The 20,621-nt window shown below is 44.9% G+C and overlaps 1 protein-coding gene across 7 annotated transcripts in view; it reads left to right on the plus strand.

Moving 5' to 3' along the window:
* Positions 1–20,621, plus strand: part of cep135 (centrosomal protein 135) — a 120,647-nt gene that overhangs the window by 14,622 nt on the left and 85,404 nt on the right. For all 7 annotated transcript variants that reach the window (XM_033029058.1, XM_033029050.1, XM_033029025.1 and 4 more), the window contains exons 3-4: positions 142–332; positions 10,650–10,817. In XM_033029058.1, the coding sequence (XP_032884949.1) occupies positions 142–332; positions 10,650–10,817 (359 nt within the window). The remainder of the gene's footprint in view (positions 1–141; positions 333–10,649; positions 10,818–20,621) is intronic.

Genomic DNA, 20,621 nt, shown 5'->3' on the forward strand with positions numbered 1-20,621 from the left:
GAGTAAGTGATTAGTCATTTAGCATCACAGTGAGAGGTGTTTGCATCCTGTGTTGCCACGGTAAAAGTTGGCACAGTGGATTGAATCGGGGAATATTTCCATCAGTGTGTAACATTATGTAAATGTGCTATTACGTTACAGTGATTTGGTGCACACTACAGAAAGCCTTCGCAATGCCAAGCTATTATCTGGAAAAACAGAAAAAGAGAGCAGGAACTTGGACTCTGTACTTGAGCCATACAGAACTGAGAATGCACGTCTTGTCCAGGAAAACAACAAACTGCATCAGGAATTACTGAGGTTAAAAGAGGAGTCAGATCAACAGATCAAAGGTATTGGTGGGCTGCAAACTCAGCATGGGCAAATTCTCAAAGTATTTAACAAATATTACTGTTTTCTTCGCGCATAAATCTGATGTGTCTACAACACTCCCTCGAGCCCTACCATTCATTGTGTAGGTCCTGCCCGTTAGACTCCCCAAAATGCAACACCTCACATTTCTCTATTAAATACCATCAACCACTTACAGTGCCCTCCATAATGTTTGGGACAAAGACCCATCATTTATTTATTTGCCAATGTACTCCACAATTTTAGATTTGTTATAGAAAAAAATCACATGTGGTTAAAGTACACATTATCAGATTAAGGCCATTTTTATAAATTTTGGTTTCACCATGTAGAAATTACAGCAGTGTTTATACATAGTCCCCTCATTTCAGGGCACCAAAATGTTTGGGACACAGCAGTGTCATGTAAATGAAAGTAGTCATGTTTATTATTTTGTTGCATATCCTTTGCATGCAATGACTGCTTGAAGTCAGTGATTCATGGACATCACCAGTTGCTGGGTGTCCTCTCTGGTGCTGCTCCGCCAGGCCTGTATTGTAGCCATCTTTAGCTTATGCTTGTTTTGGGGGCACTCAAGAATTGACCATTTTTTTAGCTTTGGAAAAACTCCTTTGTTGCTTTAGCAGAATGTTTGGGATCATTGTCTTTCTGTAGGATGAACCGCCCGGCCAATGAGTTTTGAGGCATTTGTTTGATCTTGGGCAGATACGATGTGCCTATACACTTCAGAATTCATCATGCTACTACCATCAGCAGTTGTATCATCAATGAAGATAAGTGAGCCAGTTCCTTCAGCAACTATACCAGGGCTCTCACTTAACTTTTTTTCCCCTGTTGCCAGTCGGGTAACCTTGGCAGCTTTTTAGGTTACCAAATGACAGTTTAGGTGGTCATTTTAGTCGGAATTATGCTCAATGAAGTATTCGCATATTATTTCTGCTTCAAATAAAGTCACAAACTAAACATAGTCATCAATCAAGACATGATATATACCACAATGACATGCAGCAAAATTATAATACAGTATCTCAACTCTTTTTACACATTGCAATTAATGCAATTTCTATTAGTTCTTTCCACTTCCAAACAAAGATGTGGTTGGATTATTCAGCGTATGATCAACCTGTGTCAATAAATCCTGGACCATGGTCACATATATGCTTAACCATGCACACTACAGATTGATGCAAGCATGTTTTCAGTGAAGGACTGAAAATTACCATGACATGGCCATAGCATGGGTCGTTATTGTTATTGGTACAGAAACACTCGCTTCCCACATAATTTATCCATAACAAAATATACAGGTTGCAAGGAAATTTTTTTAATTTTTTTTTTATTAGAAGTACAGTAAATTACAGTAATACACATCACATATATCTTATTACATTTGTTGCACCACTTCGTTTTTCGAGCTTTAAAAAAGGTAGAAATAAAAGAAGTAAGGAATGAGCAAGAATCGTGAAGGTGCAGGAAAGTGTTGGGAAAAGAAAGCCTCTTAGGGAAGAAGTTAGAGAAGGAAGTAAAGAAAGGAAATAAGACCTAGAAAGAAAAGAAAAAAAAAGGAAAAACAATCGCTCTATTGTAACACAAAACTCCGCAAAAAAGGATATACCAACCGTGTTTTTTAAAATTTATTTTATACCCCCCGTTACCAGCTCCTGGTACCATTTATATTTTAAATTACTATTGCACCTTATGCTTGTAATAGTTCCATAAATTCAGACCATGTCAAGGAAATTTCTAAAGGCATTTTATTGTAATCTATCTATCTATCTATAATATAAAACTCTGTGTGTGTGTGTGTGTGTGTGTGTTTCTGCCTGACTTGTGGTTGCCAGCCTTTGATTCGTTGCTACGGCATCATCACACGCAGAAACGCCAAGATTTTTTCCATTTCGGTAGAGATTTCACTTTTCATTCCAAGTATCCACTCCTGATTAAATTTCGTCGTGTTTATGTACACATTTAAAAAAAAATCCTTCTTCCCCCCCCCCCCCCAAATTTCAACAAAAAAAACAGCTTCTCACCCATAGAATGGTGGTGAACGTTCCATCGTGTGATGTCACAATTCCCAATGCTCACAGATGCCCAATCGTAATGGATCCATTTACATATGCCTTTGCAGCAGCCCCAGCCCCTCCACCCCCCCCCCCCACCCACCCCCGCAGCCTGTGTCGAAGCGCGTCATCACGTGTGTTTGAATAGAGAAAGAGGATTGGGGGTGATAGGGAATAGGGAATAGATGGACTGTCCCTACCCTTCCCCCTTCCACTCTCCCTCCCCACTATTTCCCCTCTCCCCTCCCTCCACAATCTTCCCCCTCCCTCCCCTCCCCATCTCCCTCCTCCCCCCTCCCCCACACATCTCTCCCCCTCCCCCATCCCTCTCTCCCCTCCCCCATCCCTCTCTCCCCTCCCTCATCCCTCTCTCCCCTCCCCCATCCCTCTCTCCCCATCCCTCTCTCCTCCCCTTCTCCATCTCCCTCTCCTCATCCCTCTACCTCTCCTCCCCCTCATCCTCCCACCCCATCCCTCTCTCACCCACCCCCCTTCTCTCTCTCCCCCCCACCTTCCCTCTCTCCCCCACCCCCCTTCTACCCCCCACCCCCTCCCCACTCTTCCCCCTCCATCCACACTCTACCCGCTACCCCATCTCCCTCCTCGCCTCCCTCCCCTCTCCCCCACACCTCTCTCCCCCTCCCCCTCCCTTCTCGCCTCCCTTCCCCTACTCCTCCCTCCTCCCCCTCTCCATCTCCCTCTCCTCACACCTCTCCCTCTCCTCCCCCTCCCCCTCCTCCTCCCACACCCATCCCTCCCTCACCCACCCCCCTTCCCTCTCTACCCCACCCCCTTCCCTCTCTCCCCCGCCCCCTTCCCCCTACCTCTCTGTCCCTCTTCTACCACTCCCCCTACCCCTCCCTCCCCACTTCCACTTCTCTCCCCCTTACCCCAACCCATCTCCCTCTCCGTCCCCCACCCCTCTCTCCCTCCCCTCTCCCACCCCTTCCCCTGTCCCTCTTCCACCACCCCCCTTCCCCCATCCCCCCCTTCCCCCACACCTCTCTCCCCCTCCCCATCCCTCTCTCCTCCCCCTCCCCCACCCCTCTCTCCTCCTCCTCCCCCACCTCTCTCTCCTCCTCCCCCACCCCTCTCTCCTCCTCTCCATCTCCCTCTCCTCACCCCTCTCCCTCTCCTCCCCCTCCCCATCTCTCACTCTTCCTCCCACCCCCATCCCTCTCTCCCCCACTCCCCTTCCCTCTCCCCCACCCCCCTACCCCATCTCCCTCCTCTCCTCCCTCCCCCACACCTCTCTTCCCTCCCCCATCCCTCTCTCCTCCCTCTCTCCTCCCCCTCTCCTCCCCCTCTCCCTCTCCTCACCCCCTCCCTCTCCTCCACCTCCTCCTCCCACCCCATCCCTCTCTTCCCCCACCCCCCCTTCCCTCTCCACCACCCCTTCCCTTTCTCACCTTCCCCCTCCCCTCTCCTCCTCCTCCATCTCCTCACCCCTCACCCTCCTCCCACCCCATCCCTCTCTCCACCACCCCCTTCCCTCTCAACCCCACCCCCTTCCCTCTCTCCCCCCGCCCCCTTCCCCCTGCCCCTCTGTCCCTCTTCCACCACTCCTTCTACCACTCTCCCCCTCCCTCCCCACTCTTCCCCCTCCCTCCCCACTCTTCCCCCTCTCCCTCCTTCCCCTCCCTCCTCCCTCTCTCCCCTTCCACCAGCCCTCTCTCCCCCTCCCCCACCCCTCTCTCATCCCCTCCCCCATCCCACTCCCCTCCTCCACTTCCCCCCTCTCCATCCCCCTCTCTCCATCCCCCTCTCTCCTCACCCCTCTCCCTCCTCCCCTCTCACCCCCTCTCTCCCCCTCCCCACCCCTCTTCACCCCCTTCCCCTCCCCACCCCTTCCCCTCTTGCACCACTCCGCTACCCCACTCCTACTCCTCTCCCCCCCCCTTCCTGCCCTCCCCGCTCTCCTCCCACTCCCCAGTCTCCTCCCCATCCCCCTCTCTCTCCCTCTACTCCACTCTCCTCTCCCTCCCAAATCTCTCCCGTTTCCTCCTCCCCCTCTCCCCTCCCTCCCCTCTTCACACCATCCCCTCTCCCCACCCCGTCTCCCTCTCCCCCCCTCTGTGTGTTTGTGAGGTGGTTAGTGTGAGTGTGATGCCGCTGCCCCCCCGCAAACGCGTGTTGGGGAAACAGACCCAACGGGTCTGCACTTGGTCTAGTATATATATAAAACTGTGTGGCTGCCGGCTGGCTGTGTGTGTGTGTGTGTTTCTGCCTGACTTGTGGCTGCCAGCCTTTGATTCGTTGCTATGCCAACGTGAGACCCAGAAACGCCGGGTTTTTTTCCATTTCGGTAGAGATTTAACTTTTCATTCCAAGTATCCACTCCTCATTAAATGTACACATTTTTAATAAAATCCTTCTCCCCCCCCCCCCCCCCCCCACTCACTGATTTTGTCTCCTCCTGCTGGCCAGCGACCATAATGGCTGTTGGCGCCCGCATCTCGCCTCAAAGACGCCATTTAAAAACAGCCGCACTGCTGATTCCTGAGCCGCTTGAGTTGGAGGACCACGTCTCCCGTGGGGGCTACAGGTAGGGAACGGCTGCGTTGGGGGAGCAGACCCAACGGTCTGCACTTGGTCTAGTAGCTGTTAAAACCGAACATTACACTAACTGACAAGAGATGGCCAAAGGACATCATTAGTTAAAACAAATGCAGGTCCCTTGCAATCAGAAACAGGCGAATTGATCATGGGGAACAAGGACATGGCAGACCAATTGAATAACTACTTTGGTTCTGTCTTCACTAAGGTAGACATAAATAATCTGCCGGAAATAGCAAGGGACCGGGGGTTAAATGAGATGGAGGAACTGAGTGAAATCCAGATTAGCCGGGAAGTGGTGTTAGGTAAATTGAATGGATTAAAGGCCGATAAATCCCCAGGGCCAGATAAGTTGCATCCCAGAGTACTTAAGGAAGTAGCCGCAGAAATAGTGAATGCATTAGTGATAATTTTTCAAAACTCTTTAGATTCTGGAGTAGTTCCTGAGGATTGGAGGGTAGCTAATGTAACCCCACTTTTTAAAAAGGGAGGGAGAGAGAAAACGGGGAATTACAGACCAGTTAGTCTAACATCGGTGGTGGGGGAAATTCTAGAGTCAGTTATTAAAGATGGGATAGCAGCACATTTGGAAAGTGGTGAATTTATTGGACAAAGTCAGCATGGATTTATAAAAGGTAAATCATGTCTGACGAATCTTATAGCATTTTTCGAGGATGTAACTAGTAGAGTGCGTAAGGGAGAACCAGTGGATGTGTTATATCTGGACATTCAGAAGGCTTTCGACTAGGTCCAACATAAGAGATTAGTATACAAACTTAAAGCACACGGTATTGGGGGTTCAGTATTGATGTGGATAGAGAACTGGCTGGCAGACAGGAAGCAAAGAGTAGGAGTAAACGGGTCCTTTTCACAATGGCAGGCAGTGACTAGTGGGGTACCGCAAGGCTCAGTGCTGGGACCCCAGCTATTTACAATATATATTAATGATCTAGATGACGGAATTGAATGCAACAAGTTTGCGGATGACACGAAGCTGGGGGGCAGTGTTAGCTGTGAGGAGGATGCCAGGAGGCTGCAAGGTGACTTGGATAGGTTGGGTGAGTGGGCAAATGCATGGCAGATGCCGTATAATGTGGATAAATGTGAGGTTATCCACTTTGGTGGCAAAAATAGGAAAGTAGACTATTATCTGAATGGTGGCCGATTAGGAAAAGGGGAGATGCAACGAGACCTGGGTGTCATGGTACACCAGTCATTGAAAGTAGGAATGCAGGTGCAGCAAGCAGTGAAGAAAGCAAATCGTATGTTAGCATTCATAGCAAAAGGATTTGAGTATAAGAGCAGGGAGGTTCTACTGCAGTTGTACAGGGTCTTGGTGAGACCACACCTGGAGTATTGCGTACAGTTTTGGTCTCCTAATCTGAGGAAAGACATTCTTGCCATAGAGGGAGTACAGAGAAGGTTCACCAGACTGATTCCTGGGATGGCAGGACTTTCATATGAAGAAAGACTGGATAGACTCGGCTTGTACTCGCTAGAATTTAGAAGATTGAAGGGGGATCTTATAGAAACTTACAAAATTCTTAAGGGGTTGGACAGGCTAGATGCAGGAAGATTATTCCCGATGCTGGGGAAGTCCAGAACTAGGGGTCACAGTTTAAGGATAAGAGGGAAGTCTTTTAGGAGCGAGATGAGAAAATCATTTTTTACACAGAGAGTGGTGAATCTCTGGAATTCTCTGGCACGGAAGGTTGTTGAGGCCAGTTCATTGGCTATATTTAAGAGGGAGTTAGATGTGGCCCTTGTGGCTAAAGGGATCAGGGGGTATGGAGAGAAGGCAGGGATGGGATACTGAGTTGGATGATCAGCCATGATCATATCGAATGGGGGTGCAGGCTCGAAGGGCCGAATGGACTACTCCTGCACCTATTTTCTATGTTCTATGTTTCTATGGATAAAGGACATAACTGCAGCAAATGTTCTTTTGGTAATATGTTTAAAGGTGTCAAAACGCCACATTACCGGACATTCATATTAGATGTACGGGTTGTGAACAGCAATGCAAATACCCAGTTTGTACGCACCAGATTAAAACAAAATTATTGATAAACGCTGTTTCCATCATTCCCACTTCAGAATTAACGTTAAAATTTCAACTGAAATATCTCCTGACCAAATTTGTGATGTATATGACCGACTAGAAGTAAAACCTGGATAAATCCGACATATAGTTATGAATGTTGCTCAGTAAATAACTACAGTATTGATACTCCATATTAAGAGCATTGATTTGCCGTTAAAATGAATTCTGTAATAACGTGTCAACGGTAGCAGTGACAATCGAACACTGCGGTTTTAATGTTTCACGTGTTCACAATTTAATTAATCCATCTTTATGGACTAAAACAAATAATAACATTGGGAATTAAAACACATTTGATTGCATTCCGTTATCAAACATAGGCAATGTTCGCTCTGAAGACTTTTCCAGCACAATAGGGTCAAGGAGGGGGGGGGGGGGGCGGGTGTGAATCAGTGCGGGATGGATAGATGGCGGGGGGGGGGGGGGGGGTTGAGAAGGCAATCGGTGCGGAATGGATGGATTGAGGCAGGTGAATTAGTACATGTTGGTTGGAGTATCTAAAATTATGAGGGGAGTGCACGGGGGATGTCAGTGTTTTTGAATGGGGGGGATCAGTATGGGATGGCTGGGGGGGGGGGGTCAGTACAGGATGAATGGGCGGTTCAGTAAAGGATAAATGGAGGTAGACAAAAATGCTGGAGAAACTCAGCGGGTGAGGCAGCATCTATGGTGCAAAGGAAATAGGCAATGTTTCGGGTCGAGACCATTCTTCAGACTGTTCCCCCCATTCTTCTTGAATGGGAGGATCAGTACAGGATGGATGGGGGGATCAGCGCAGGATGAATGGAAGGATCAGCACAGGATGAATGGAAGGATCAGCACAGGATGAATGGGGGTGTCAGTAGAGTGTGGATCGGAAGGTCTGTGCAGGATGAATGGGGGATCACTACAGGATGAATGAGGGAATCAGTACAGGATGAATGGGGGTATCAGAACACGATGAATGGGGGATCAGTACAGGATGAATGAGGGGATCAGTACAGGATGAATGGATGGATCAGTAAAAGATGAATGGGTAGATCACTACAGAATGGATGGGGGGGATAGGTGCAGGGTAAATGGAGGGTGGGTCTGTACGGGATGAATGGGGGAGTGGCAGGAGAATCAATGCGAGGTGGATAGGGTGATCAGCGCAGGATGAATAGATGGGGGGGGGGGTAGATGGGGAGGGGAGCACAGGGGATGTCACTGAGGACTGAATAGAGGCGGGAATGGGGATCAGTGCGGGATGGAGAGGATAAGGGGGGGTGGTGAAGGGGGGCGTACAAGTGAGAGAGAGAGAGAGAGAGAGAGGGGGGGGAGGGGCAGAGGAGGTGGAGAGGAAGGAAGGTCAGCGTTCCTCGGACAACATCGCCCCGCTGCCTTGGCCATCCCTGTCCGCCGCCAAAGGGGGAGGTGGTTGGGATCTCCTCGCCACCGCCTCCCCTCCTCAGCCAGCCAACAGCAAGGTGCGGGGCCGAGCGGTGCAGCTCAAGGATCCTATAGCTATAGGATCGTTGGTGCAGCTGCTTCAGATGGCGGAAGGAGGCCTCCCCCTCCCTCCCTCCTCCCGTGCGAGATGGCTTGTTTTGAAAGCGGTTATCGCCGTTAGCAGATTTGCAAGCAGCGGCCGCTATTTGGGCGGGCGGGGTGAGGGAGGAGGAGGCGGTGGAGCTGCTGCCACTGTGCGGGGCCCATCATTCATCCCGACCCTTCGTCACCACGCACCTAATATCTTTGCCCCGCACGACAGCCGTTGCCGTAACGTTCCTTTTCTCCAGAGATGCTGCCTGACCCGCTGAGTTACTCCAGTTACTCCTGTGTCTATCTTCGGTATAAACCAGTATCTGCAGTCCCAAGCCGGGCAAAATGACTCAGGCGTTACAGGAAAATTTCGAGCCCTGCATACATGTCCAGGCCAGAACACCCCCACCACCGTGTTTCACAGATGAGGTGGTATGCTTTGGATCTTGGCCAGTTCCTTCTCTCCTCCATACTTTGCTCTTGCCATCACTCTAATATAAGTTAATCTTCATCTCATCTATCCACAAGACATTTTTCCAGAACTGTGGTTGAACTTTTAAGTACTTCTTGGCAAACTAACCTGGCCATCCTATTTTTGCGGATAACCAGTGGTTTGCATCTTGCAGTGTAGCCTCTGTATTTCTGTTCATGAAGTCTTCTGCGGACAGTGGTCATTGACGAATCCACACCTGACTCCTGAAGAGTGTTTCTCATCTGTTGGACATGTGTTTGGGGATTTTTCTTTATTAAAGAGAGAATTCTTCTGTCATCAGCTTTGGAGGTCTTTCTTGGCCTGCCAGTCCCTTTGCGATTAGTAAGCTCACCAGTGCTCTCTTTCTTCTTAATGATGTTCCAAACAGTTGATGTTGGTAAGCCTAAGCTGGCTGAAGTCTCTAACAGTTTCTCAGTCTCATAATGGCTTCTTTGACTTTATTGGCACAACTTTGGTCCTCGTGTTGATAAACAGCAATAAACGTTTCCAAAGGTAATTGAAATACTGGAGGAAAGACTGTGCTGAGAGCTCTCTTATACCTGCATTAATGAGATAATTAAACACACCTGAGCAATTACAAACACCCGTGAAGTCATGTGTCCCAAACATGGTGCCCTGAAATGGGGGGACTATGTATAAACACAGCTGTAATTTCTACATGGTGAAACCAAAATGTATTAAAATGGCCTTTATTAAAATCTGACAATGTGCACTTTAACTGCATATGATTTTTTTCCTATTATAAATCTCTCAAATTGTGGAGTACAGAGGCAAATAAATAAATGATGGGTCTCTGTCCCAAACATTATGGAGAGCACTGTATGCTAAAAGCAGTTATTTAAATATATGTGCATATTATAACTCTGCTATCAGTCCAGAAACACTAAGGTGATGAGGTCTGTCTGCATCTCGTTCCCATGGGAATAACAACAGAAGGCATGCCTGCTAAATATGTTACTTTAGCTGAGGTGGCTTGTTACGCAGAAATTCCTGATATGCAGTAAAAGTTGTACATTTTTGGATATATATTTATCACAATTTAGATTTAGTCAATGTCCTTGTGTTGCCATCTAAAAATATTGTTAGTTCAGTGACAATTTGTGGTTTTCAACTGAATTATGTTTATAAGAAACAGTTACGTATGGTTCATGTGCAGTTTAATGTTGGCGTGCATATAAATGCCAGCTGGTTCTTGGGCTTGATTATCCAGTGTGTAAGCCCACTCATAAAAACAGCGTAGACCTGGAGTGATCTAGATATTTGATGTTTAATTTTAGTCTTCACATTTACGGTGCAACATGTTGGGGAAGCATTCATGAAGTTTCAAGGTGTAAAAAAGCCTTGTACTTCGTTTCCTGTCATGGTAGCCAGTTTAATGTTCTTGTGTGATGGTCCCAGATTAATTGACTTTTTTAAAATCTGAATATCGAAGTAAACTGCTTAATAAAACGATTGCAAATTCTCATGTCATTTCTCCACTGTTTCTTGTGTTCTCTGACATAATAAATAAACATAATAATAAACTGACAGCTCTATTATGTGATGTACGTTTTGTTTAAATTATCTTTCCTCTGTATTAAAGATTTAAAATACACCATTAGAAAATTAGAGCATGACACTGCAGATTTGAAATTCTTAAATAACCAGTATGTACACAAAGTACGATCACTGGAGAAGGAGAGCAAAGCAAAGACTGAAAAGATTCAGCAGTTACAAGAGAAAAATCTACAAGCAGTGGTACAAACACCAGGTAACGTTACTGCTATTTGCAGTTTTCATGATTTTCAAAGTACGTCTGTGATAAGTTTGCAGTAATTTAGTATGTATCAATGCGCTGCTAGGCTGTAGTATCATGTACTAACTGTTATGAACTGGAATTATGGCTGCAAACAGCAAAATGTAACGTGAAATTTATATTAGTTTGTTTTGCATGTCATGTCATTATGTACGTTCTGGTATCTACAGGAGGAGGAAAGTTAAAATGCTGCCTCAATTGATTTATTACATATCTGTTATCTGCACTTTGACAGACCTCTGCAAACGTCTGGACCTTTATTTTGGAATAATGGTTACCTAATTTGTTGCATCAATGATGGAACAAGAAGCCTGGCACAGTCAGGAAACAGTTCACAGCCAACTGCCTTAGGTGGAGTTGGGGGGGGGGGGGGGAGTTGTTGATTCATCTCAGAATGTTATATCCACAATACATTTCATGGTAAAGAGCATTTGACTTGGAAGTAAAGACAGAAAATAATGGAAAATTCCTCATTCTCTGATGCTGCTGACCCAGCTATCTTGAGATTTACTACTATTTTGTTGTTGATTGGTTAATTTAAAACATGCCATGATCTTGCTAACTAATAGGTATGTTGCAAAGCCTACCTGAAGCGTCTTTGAAAATCTGCCGCTGAGGGTGTGCGCGATTTTGGCGCCGTTTAGAGGGGGCGGGTTTAAAACGCGATTTTCTCTAGGCTGTTCAAATCGAAGATGTTCAGCCTAGTTAATTATTAACGAAAAATCGCTGGAAGTCCCCGTCGCAAAAGCTATTATTAGTTTTAAAGGCCTCGTATAATAGTTATAGTAGTTTAAAAATCCATCTCTAAACCCGCGACCGCCACCAACCGCTGGGTCTCATAAAGCAAATAGCAGAAGTTAGGTTGTATATTTTTACATTAAAAAGGGCTTTTAAAGATCCCTTTATACAAAGTTTAATATTGCGAGTAGCTCAATTTGGGCCCATTATATCGCGCAGTATTTTTCTGGGCATTTGGGGCACAAATCTACCGCAATGTGAACGTTCTAAACCAGCGCGTTCCACAGGATCCCACTAGAAAGCTGATTTAAATGGGCATTTATTTACAGCAATTGAACACTAAATTCCTTCCATTTGGTCTATAAATTAATGTAAATGAGATTTAAAAATCATGTTTTATTGTGAATTATTTGTGAATATTATTTGGACATTTAGGCTATTTAAAAATGTTAATCATTTATTAAGAAATGGATAGATGTTTAGATCTAGTAATTGAAGTCTGAAATTAGCTACCATTAGGTAACTAACTAATTATATGCTTTAATTTCAGGTCATCCAAGTAAGATTATTTTATATTTGTTTCAGAATGCTTCAATCTATGATAACTGAAAATTTCACTCAGTTCTCTTAATTTTTAAGAAAGTTCTCGGCTTTTGACTGTTCACGATCACAGCTTTTTTGATATATCCATAGAAAATCAATAGGGAACAAGATGCTCATTTCCCAGTATGAAAATGGCCATAACTTTTTAAATACTTGAGATATGAAAGTGAATTAGGTGTCAAATTAAACTTATTGTTATGCTTTATCTGATGGGATAAATTGCAGGCTTGATTTTTAAAATCTCAAAATTTTGTAACATTGCTATAACTAACAGAGCAAACCTGAATGTGATATGGCCTGTTACGTATTCCTATCAATAATAGGATTAGGGAAAATGTTTTTTCTCTTTTCTCAAAGAAGTAACGTAGTCTCATTATATATAACCCAAGCTATCATTCATGTGCATTAACACACAGGGCCCTCCATAATATTTGGGACAAAGACCCATCATTTATTTATTTGCCTCTGTACGCCACAATTTGAGATTTGTAATTAAAAACATTACATGTTGTTAAAGTGCACATTGTCAGATTTTATTAAAGGGTATTTTTATACATTTTGATTTGGCCATGTAGAAATTACAGCTGTGTTTATACATAGTCCCCCCCATTTCAGGGCACCATAATGTTTGGGACACATGACTTCACGGGTGTTTGTAATTGCTCAGGTGTGTTTAATTGCCCCCTTAATGGAGGTATAAGAGAGCTCTCAGCACCCACTCTTTCCTCCAGTCTTTCCATCACCTTTGGAAACTTTTATTGCTGTTTATCAACATGAGGACCAAAGTTGTGCCAATGAAAGTCAAAGAAGCCATTATAAGACTGAAAAACACGAATAAAACTTCGAGAAAACAGCCAAACCTTAGGCTTACCAAAATCAACTATTTGGAACATCATTAAGAAGAAAGAGGGCACTGGTGAGCTTACTAATCACAAAGGAACTGGCAGGCCAAGGAAGACCTCCATAGCTGATGACAGAAATATTCTCTCTATAATAAAGGAAAACCCCCAAGCACCTGTCCGACAGATGAGAAACACTCTTCAGGAGTCAGGTGTGGATTTGTCAATGACCATTGTCCGCAGAAGACTTCATGAATAGAAATACAGAGGCTACACTGCAAGATACAAACCACTGGTTAGCCGCAAAAATAGGATGGCCAGGTTACAGTTTGCCAAGAAGTACTTAAAAGAGCAACCACAATTCTTGGAAAAAGGTCTAGTGGACAGATGAAATGAAGATTAACTCATATCAGAGTGATGGCAAGAGCAAAGTATGGTTGAGAGAAGGAACTGCCCAAGATCTAAAGCATACCACCTCATCTGTGAAACACAGTGGTGGGGGTGTTATGGCCTAGGCATGTATGGCTGCTGAAGGTACTGGTTCACTTATCTTCATTGATGATACAACTGCTGAATTCTGAAGTGTATAGACACATCCTATCTGCTCAAGTTCAAACAAATGCCTCAAAACTCATTGGCCGGCGGTTCATTCTACAGCAAGACAATGATCCCAAACATCCTTAAGCAACAAAGGAGTTTTTCAAAGTTAAAAAAGGTAAATGCTTGAGTGACCAAGTCAATCACCCGATCTGAACACAATTGAGCATGCCTTTTATATGCTGAAGAGAAAACTGAAGAGGACTAGCCACCAAAACAAGCAAGCTAAATATGGCTGCAATACAGGCCTGGCAGAGCATCACCTGAGAAGAATGCTGTGGTGGATGTTTATGTTAAATTCTATTGTGTATTGTGTTCATTTTAATTGTATGGCTGCATGGTAACTCATTTCACTGTACCTTAATTGGTACAGTGAAATTAATAAATGTGAACCTTGAACTGGTGATGGGGTGGAAGATTGTAACCTTCACGTGATCTGCCTTGTTTCAACGAATGTAATTAACCTGGCGTGCACAATCAAATAAGATCAAATAGAACAAGTTGTCCTACAACTTTAGGCTGTGCACGCCATACGCAAGAAGACGAACTGGTGATGTCCATGAATCGCAGACTTCAAGCAGTCATTGCATGCAAAGGATATGCGACAAAATACTAAACATGACTACTTTCCTTTACATTACATTGTTGTGTCCCAAACATCATGGTACCCTGAAATGGGGGGACTATGTATAAACACTGCTGTAATTTCTACATGGTGAAACCAAAATGTATAAAAATGGCCTTTATTAAAATCTGCACTTTAACCACATGTGATATTTTCTATTAGAAATCTCAAATTGTGGAGTACAGTGTCAAATAAATAAATGATGAGTCTTTGTCCCAAACATTATGGAGGGCACTGTAGCTATTTTAATAATGGTAAATAAATGAAAAAGGGTGGCACTGTGGCACAGCTGGTGGAGCTGCTGTGCCACAGCGCCAGAGACCGAGGTTCCAGCCTGACCTAGTGTGTTGTCTGTGTGGTGTTTGTACGTTCTTCCTGTGACTGTGTTTCATCTGGGTGCTCCGGTTTCCTCCCATATCAAAATAGCATGGGGGTTTGTAGATTAATTGGCCTCTGTAAATTGAACCTAGTGTGTAGAGTGGATGAGAATGTGCAATAACAGAGAACTCATGTGAATGGGCAATCGATGGTCAGTGTGGACACGTTGGGCCGATAGACCTGTTTCCATGTGTATCTTTCAATTTAAAAAAAGAGTTGACTATAGCGACAGATGTTTATATCGTTCAAGTGATTACTCCCTCTAGCCACTAAGTTGAACGACATGGTTAAGGAGAATGTCATAATATGCATGTGAGCACTCCGTGAGACCTTCAGAGCTTCTTCACAGATAAATCTTCATAACAGTCTTTTGATTAATAGTTTATTTATTGTTGAAGAAAAACAATAAGGTACATACAACCTTATACTCCGACTCGTACACTTTAATCTTCGTCAAACTTCAGCACATCGCTTAAACATTAGAAAACTCCTCGTGTCTCGGTTATATGTCACATGGTCGAAGAGCTAAGCTTCCCCATGTGAGTGCAAAATTAAACTAAAAACTAAGCTTCTGTGCAAGAAACCTAGCTCCAAACACGCCCTAAATACGTAATAAATCCCACCCACATAATAACGGGCAGTCTAAAATTTAAAGACACATGCCATAATTAATGACACACAAAATAAGCCAAATGGCCACTACATTCTTCCACAATGGGCTGGAGCAGTCGGAAAGTTTGTCAATAGTTTAGTTTCGAGGTGCAGCGTCAAAATAGGTCCTTTGGCCCACCGAGTTCGCGCCGACCAGTGATCCACCACACTAACACTATCCTACACACACTAGAGACAATTTACAATTTTACCAAAACCAATTAACCAACAAACCTGTACATCTTTGGAGTGTGGGAGGAAAGCCATGAAGGTCACGGGGAGAAGGTACAAACTCAGTAAAGACTCCACACGTGGTCAGGATCGAACCCCGGTCTCTGGCACTGTAAGGCTACCGCCGTGCCACCCCTAGTTCTGCAGAAAGGCACAGCCTGCTGTAGAGCATACATTCAAGGATATCTATTGGTTGGTACACAAAATTGCTGGGGAAACTCAGCGGGTGCAGCAGCATCTATGGAGCGAAGGAAATAGGCGACGTTTCTGGCCGAAACCCTTCTTCAGACTCCTTCTTCTTCAACTATCTATTGGTTGCGCTGAGTTGAGAGACTGGGTATACTTTGTTCCTGGTCGCTCAGCTTTATGCCAGTTACTATTAGCGTATCCAGAAGGATCCCAGGGTCATTGGCTTTATTTGAAAAGATAACTTTGTATTTTTCTTTTTATTCAATATATGCTTGTGATGTTAAATGTGCATTGTGGCTTCAAATTAATTTAGAAGTTATATTTTTCTTAATAATTTGAGTTTTAATTATTTAAATATGTTTCTATTTGTCATCAGAGACATTTGGAATCTAAAATAGCCTTTGATAACTTAGGCCATCAGGCTATCTTGAAGGCTGTGGTGGTGTCTGAAGCTTACTTGGTATTCATGGCACTCACCGTTGTGAAGCCTTTGCCATGAAGCATACAGCCACAAACGGTAGTACAACCACAGGGCCAGACTGGGGAGCAATCATGCTGTGCAGTCAGGGTCCAGCAATTATGAGGGCCAGTGGTAAACTGCTTCTATGCTGATTGGATGTTTTCAATTGTTTGGTAACTATGTAGAATTTCAGTTTAGTTTATTGTCATGTGCGCTGAGGTACAGTGAAAAGCTTTTGGTACGTGCCATCCAGTCAGCAATTGACTGCATGATTGCAATCGAGCCATTTACAGTGTTTTGATACATGAGAAGGGAATAACATCTACAGGGCTCTCGCTTAACTTTTTTTCCCTGTTGCCAGCCGGGCAACCTTGTCAGCTTTTTAGGTTGCCAAATGACAGTTTAGGTGGTCATTTAAGACGGCTTGCATGACGTGTGCTCGGACGAAGTGCGTAGTTACTAGTCGGAATTATGCTCAATGAAGCATTCACATATTATTTCTGCTTAAAGTCACAAACTAACATATTCACCATTCAAGACATGATATATACCACAATGACATGCAGCAAAATTATAATACGGTATCTCAACTCTTTTTACACATTGCAATTAATGCAATTTTTATTATTTCTTTCCACTTCCAAACAAAAATGTGGTTGGATTATTCAGCATATGATCAACCTGTGTCAATAAGTCCTGGACCTTGATAACATATATGCTTAACCATGCACACTACGGATTGATGCAAGCATGGTTTCTGTGAAGGACCGAAAGTTATCATGACATGGCCATAGCATGGGTCGTTATTGCTATTGGTACAGAAACACTCTCGCTTCCCACATAATTTATCCACAACAAAATATACAGGTTGCAAGGAATTTTCTAAATGCATTTTATGATAATAGCTGTTAAAACTGACTATACCCATGTGACAGGTTAAACATTACACTAACTGACAAGAGATGGCTAAAGGACATAAATGCAGCAAATGTTCTTTCGGTAATATATTTAAAGGTGTCAAGACGCCACATTACCGGATATTCAGATTAGATGTATGTGGCAATGAAGATACCCAGTTTGTAAGCAACAATTTTTTATTTTTTTTAATTGGTGATAAACACTTTTTCCATCATTCCCTCTTCAGAATTAACGTTAAAATTTCAACTGAAATATCTCCTGACCAAATTTGTGATGTATATGACTGATTGTAGAAGTACAACCTGGATAAATCCAACGTAAAGTTGTGAATGTTGCTCATTAAATAACTACAGTACTGATACTCCATATATAGAGCATTGATTTGCCATTAAAATGAATTCTGTAATAACGTGTCAGTGACAGTCGAACACTGCGGTTTTAGCTTGATTCTCCTGCCACTCCCCATCAATCCTACACTGGTCCCCCAATTCATCCTGTACTGACCCCCCTTCCCATCCATCCTGCACTGCTCCACCCCTTCATCCTGCACTGCTCTCCCCATCCATCCTTCACAAATCCCCCCAATTCAACCCCACTGATATCCCCCGCGCCCTCCCCTCTATACATAGTCCCCCCCCTTCTCAAGCCCCCCCCCCCATCACCACCACTCCCGGGTTTCGGCCCGAAACGTCGCCTATTTCCTTCGCTCCATAGATGCTGCTGCACCCGCTGAGTTTCCCCAGCAATTTTGTGTACCTTCGATATTCCAGCATCTGCAGTTCCCTTTTGAACACTGCGGTTTTAATGTTTCACGTGTTCACAATTTAATGAATCCATCTTTATGGATTAAAACAAATAATAACATTGGGAATTAAAACATATTTGATTGCATTCCGTTATCAAACATAGTCAATGTTAGCTCTGAAGACATTTCCAGCACAATGGGGGGGTGTCTGAATCAGTGCAGGATGTATAGATGGGGAGTGGTGGTGATGGGGGGGGGGGGCTTGAGAAGGGGGGGGGAACTATGTATAGAGGGGAGAGCGCGGGGGATATCAGTGGGGTTGAATTGGGGGGATTTGTGAAGGATAGATGGGGAGAGCAGTGCAGGATGAAGGGGTGGAGCAGTGCAGGATGGATGGGAAGGGGGGTCAGTACAGGATGAATTGGGGGACCAGTGTAGGATTGATGGGGAGTGGCAGGAGAATCAATGCGAGGTGGATAGGGAGATCAGTGCAGGATGAATAGATGGGGGAGGGGGGGGAGTAGATGAGGAGGGGAGGGGATAAAGGGAGTGGAAGGGGGCGTACGAGAGAGAGAGAGAGAGAGGATGGGGCAGAGGTGGGAAGGAAGGCCAGCACTCCTCGGACAACACCTGTCAGGCACGGAAATCGCAATCAAAATACGCGGACAGAATCAAACTTTGGACAGAATATCTTGGCGGCCGCGAGCGCATGCGCACACTCACACACACGCACGAGACTTCGGAGGCTCAATCCAGCGCTAAATGCAGCTCAACTGTGCCTGTCTCGCCCAAAGATAATTGAGGAGCTCCTCTATAATCTTTGGTCTCGCCTGCAGCCCTGTCTCAATCCAGACAGGGACAGGCAGAGTGAGCTGGGTTTAGCGCTGTTTCTCTGCGCTGGCTGTGGGGCACCGCTCCCATCTGACTCCCGACGTCTCTGGCCACCCCCAGGGGGGGTGTGGGCTCTCGGGTGGGGACGGGGATGGGTCCAGTGGCGGTTCGGCAGAGATTGCAGCGCCGGAGACCGGGATCGATCCTGGCTGCGGTGCAGGTCTGCCGAGAATGTTTTGGCTCGTCTCCCTCCAATCACCGCGCTCAATCTCCCCCCCCCCCCCTACTCTACTTCAGCCACTGGCCGACACCTCCCTCCTCCAAGGGTCTGTTTTGAAAGCGCCGTTGGCGGAGTGGCAGCAGCGGCCGTTATCAGGCAGGGTTGCAGGAGGAGGAGTAGATGGGGCCATTGCCGCTGCTGCTGTCCGGGGCCCGTCATTCGCTCTGACCTTCTGTCATGCCACACTTAGCATCTTTCTAACAACCGTCGCCGACACAAAACGTCACAAAACATCTTTTCTCCAGAGATGCTGTCGGACCCGCGGAGTTACTCCAGTTTTTTGTGTCTATCTTCGGTATAAACCAAGTTGCCAAGCCGGGCAAAATGACTCGCCGTTTAGGTTGCCCGACGGCACTTTGAGTGGTCAGTGGCAACCGGGCAACCGTTAATTTCGAGCCCTGATCTAGTGCAATGCAAAGCCAACAAAGTCTGATCAAGGATAGTCCAAGGGTCACCAAAGAAGTAGATGGTAGAATTTGGCACCCGAGTTCAGCCAAATATCCATTTAATTGATCACTCGTGATCAACCTCAGATTATCCTCTGGGAAAGTTTGTACCACACTGCACAATTGTTGGCAATCTGTGGTATATTCTACTTTTTCTTACGAAAGAATTTTAAAGCTGCCTTAATGAAATGTTTTGTGATAAAAGGGAAGAGGTGTAAATGCTTGTCTGTAGCCCTGGGCAAAGGCAGTGCAGAAAACATTTATAAGCATAAAATATAGACCAGAAAGATTACAAAAATAGGACTTTACAATAGTGGCCATTGAAAGATATGGTTGTTACATGTGTTGTTGAGCCAACTGCCACTAAATGTGTTAGTACCCATAGCAGATCCCACATTGCAAACATCTTGGATGGGCCAGCTTCAGCTGATTAGAAAGGCGCCTCACAGCTCAATGCTTGTCTTTCTGATCCTCAGTTGCAAGCCTGGACCACAGAATTAATTTAACAGCCAGTTAAGCATTGTCACCAGTTTACTGGCTATTAAGGGTGTCACCGTCAGGACATGTGCAAATGTCTTAAACATTCAAAGGCACTCAAGTACAAATTAAAAATTAACCATACTAATGTGTATTCTTGAAAAGTAAACATTTAAAATAAATCAAGCCTCATTTTCTTCAGATTAGCTGTACATCAACAGTAAAAATTTGTAAATTACATTACTCTAACCATTCATCCTCAGAGCCAATACTTTTCCAAATGCACAATTTGCAACTCTTGCGCTATGTCTAAGCTGGCATAGGTTTATCAGTACATTTCCCAATGTTTTTTGGAACCTTGTGGGAATTAGCACTCACTAGCTGAACTCGATTGATGCCCAACTTTAAAGTACAATTGAGAAATTCTCGGCAATCAACTGTGTATAAATTTGGGACTTTGCGGCAGCACAATGGCACAGCGTTAGAGCTGTTGCCTCAGCGCGAGAAACCTGGGGTCAATCCTGACTGGGTGCTGTCTGCGTAGAGTCTGTATATTCTCCTTGCGATCGCATTGGTTTTCTCCAGGTGCTATGGTTTCCTCCCACATTCTAAAGGCGTGCAGATTTGTTGGTTAATTGGATGCTGTAAATTGTCTTTACTGTGTAGGATGCTGAAGTGCGATAATAAAGAACTGATGTACAGTGATCGATGGTCAATGTGGACAGACCGAAGGGCCTTTCTCCATGTTGCA

The sequence above is a fragment of the Amblyraja radiata genome, chromosome 1 (genome assembly GCF_010909765.2).
Source record: "Amblyraja radiata isolate CabotCenter1 chromosome 1, sAmbRad1.1.pri, whole genome shotgun sequence".
Lineage (NCBI taxonomy): Eukaryota > Metazoa > Chordata > Chondrichthyes > Rajiformes > Rajidae > Amblyraja > Amblyraja radiata.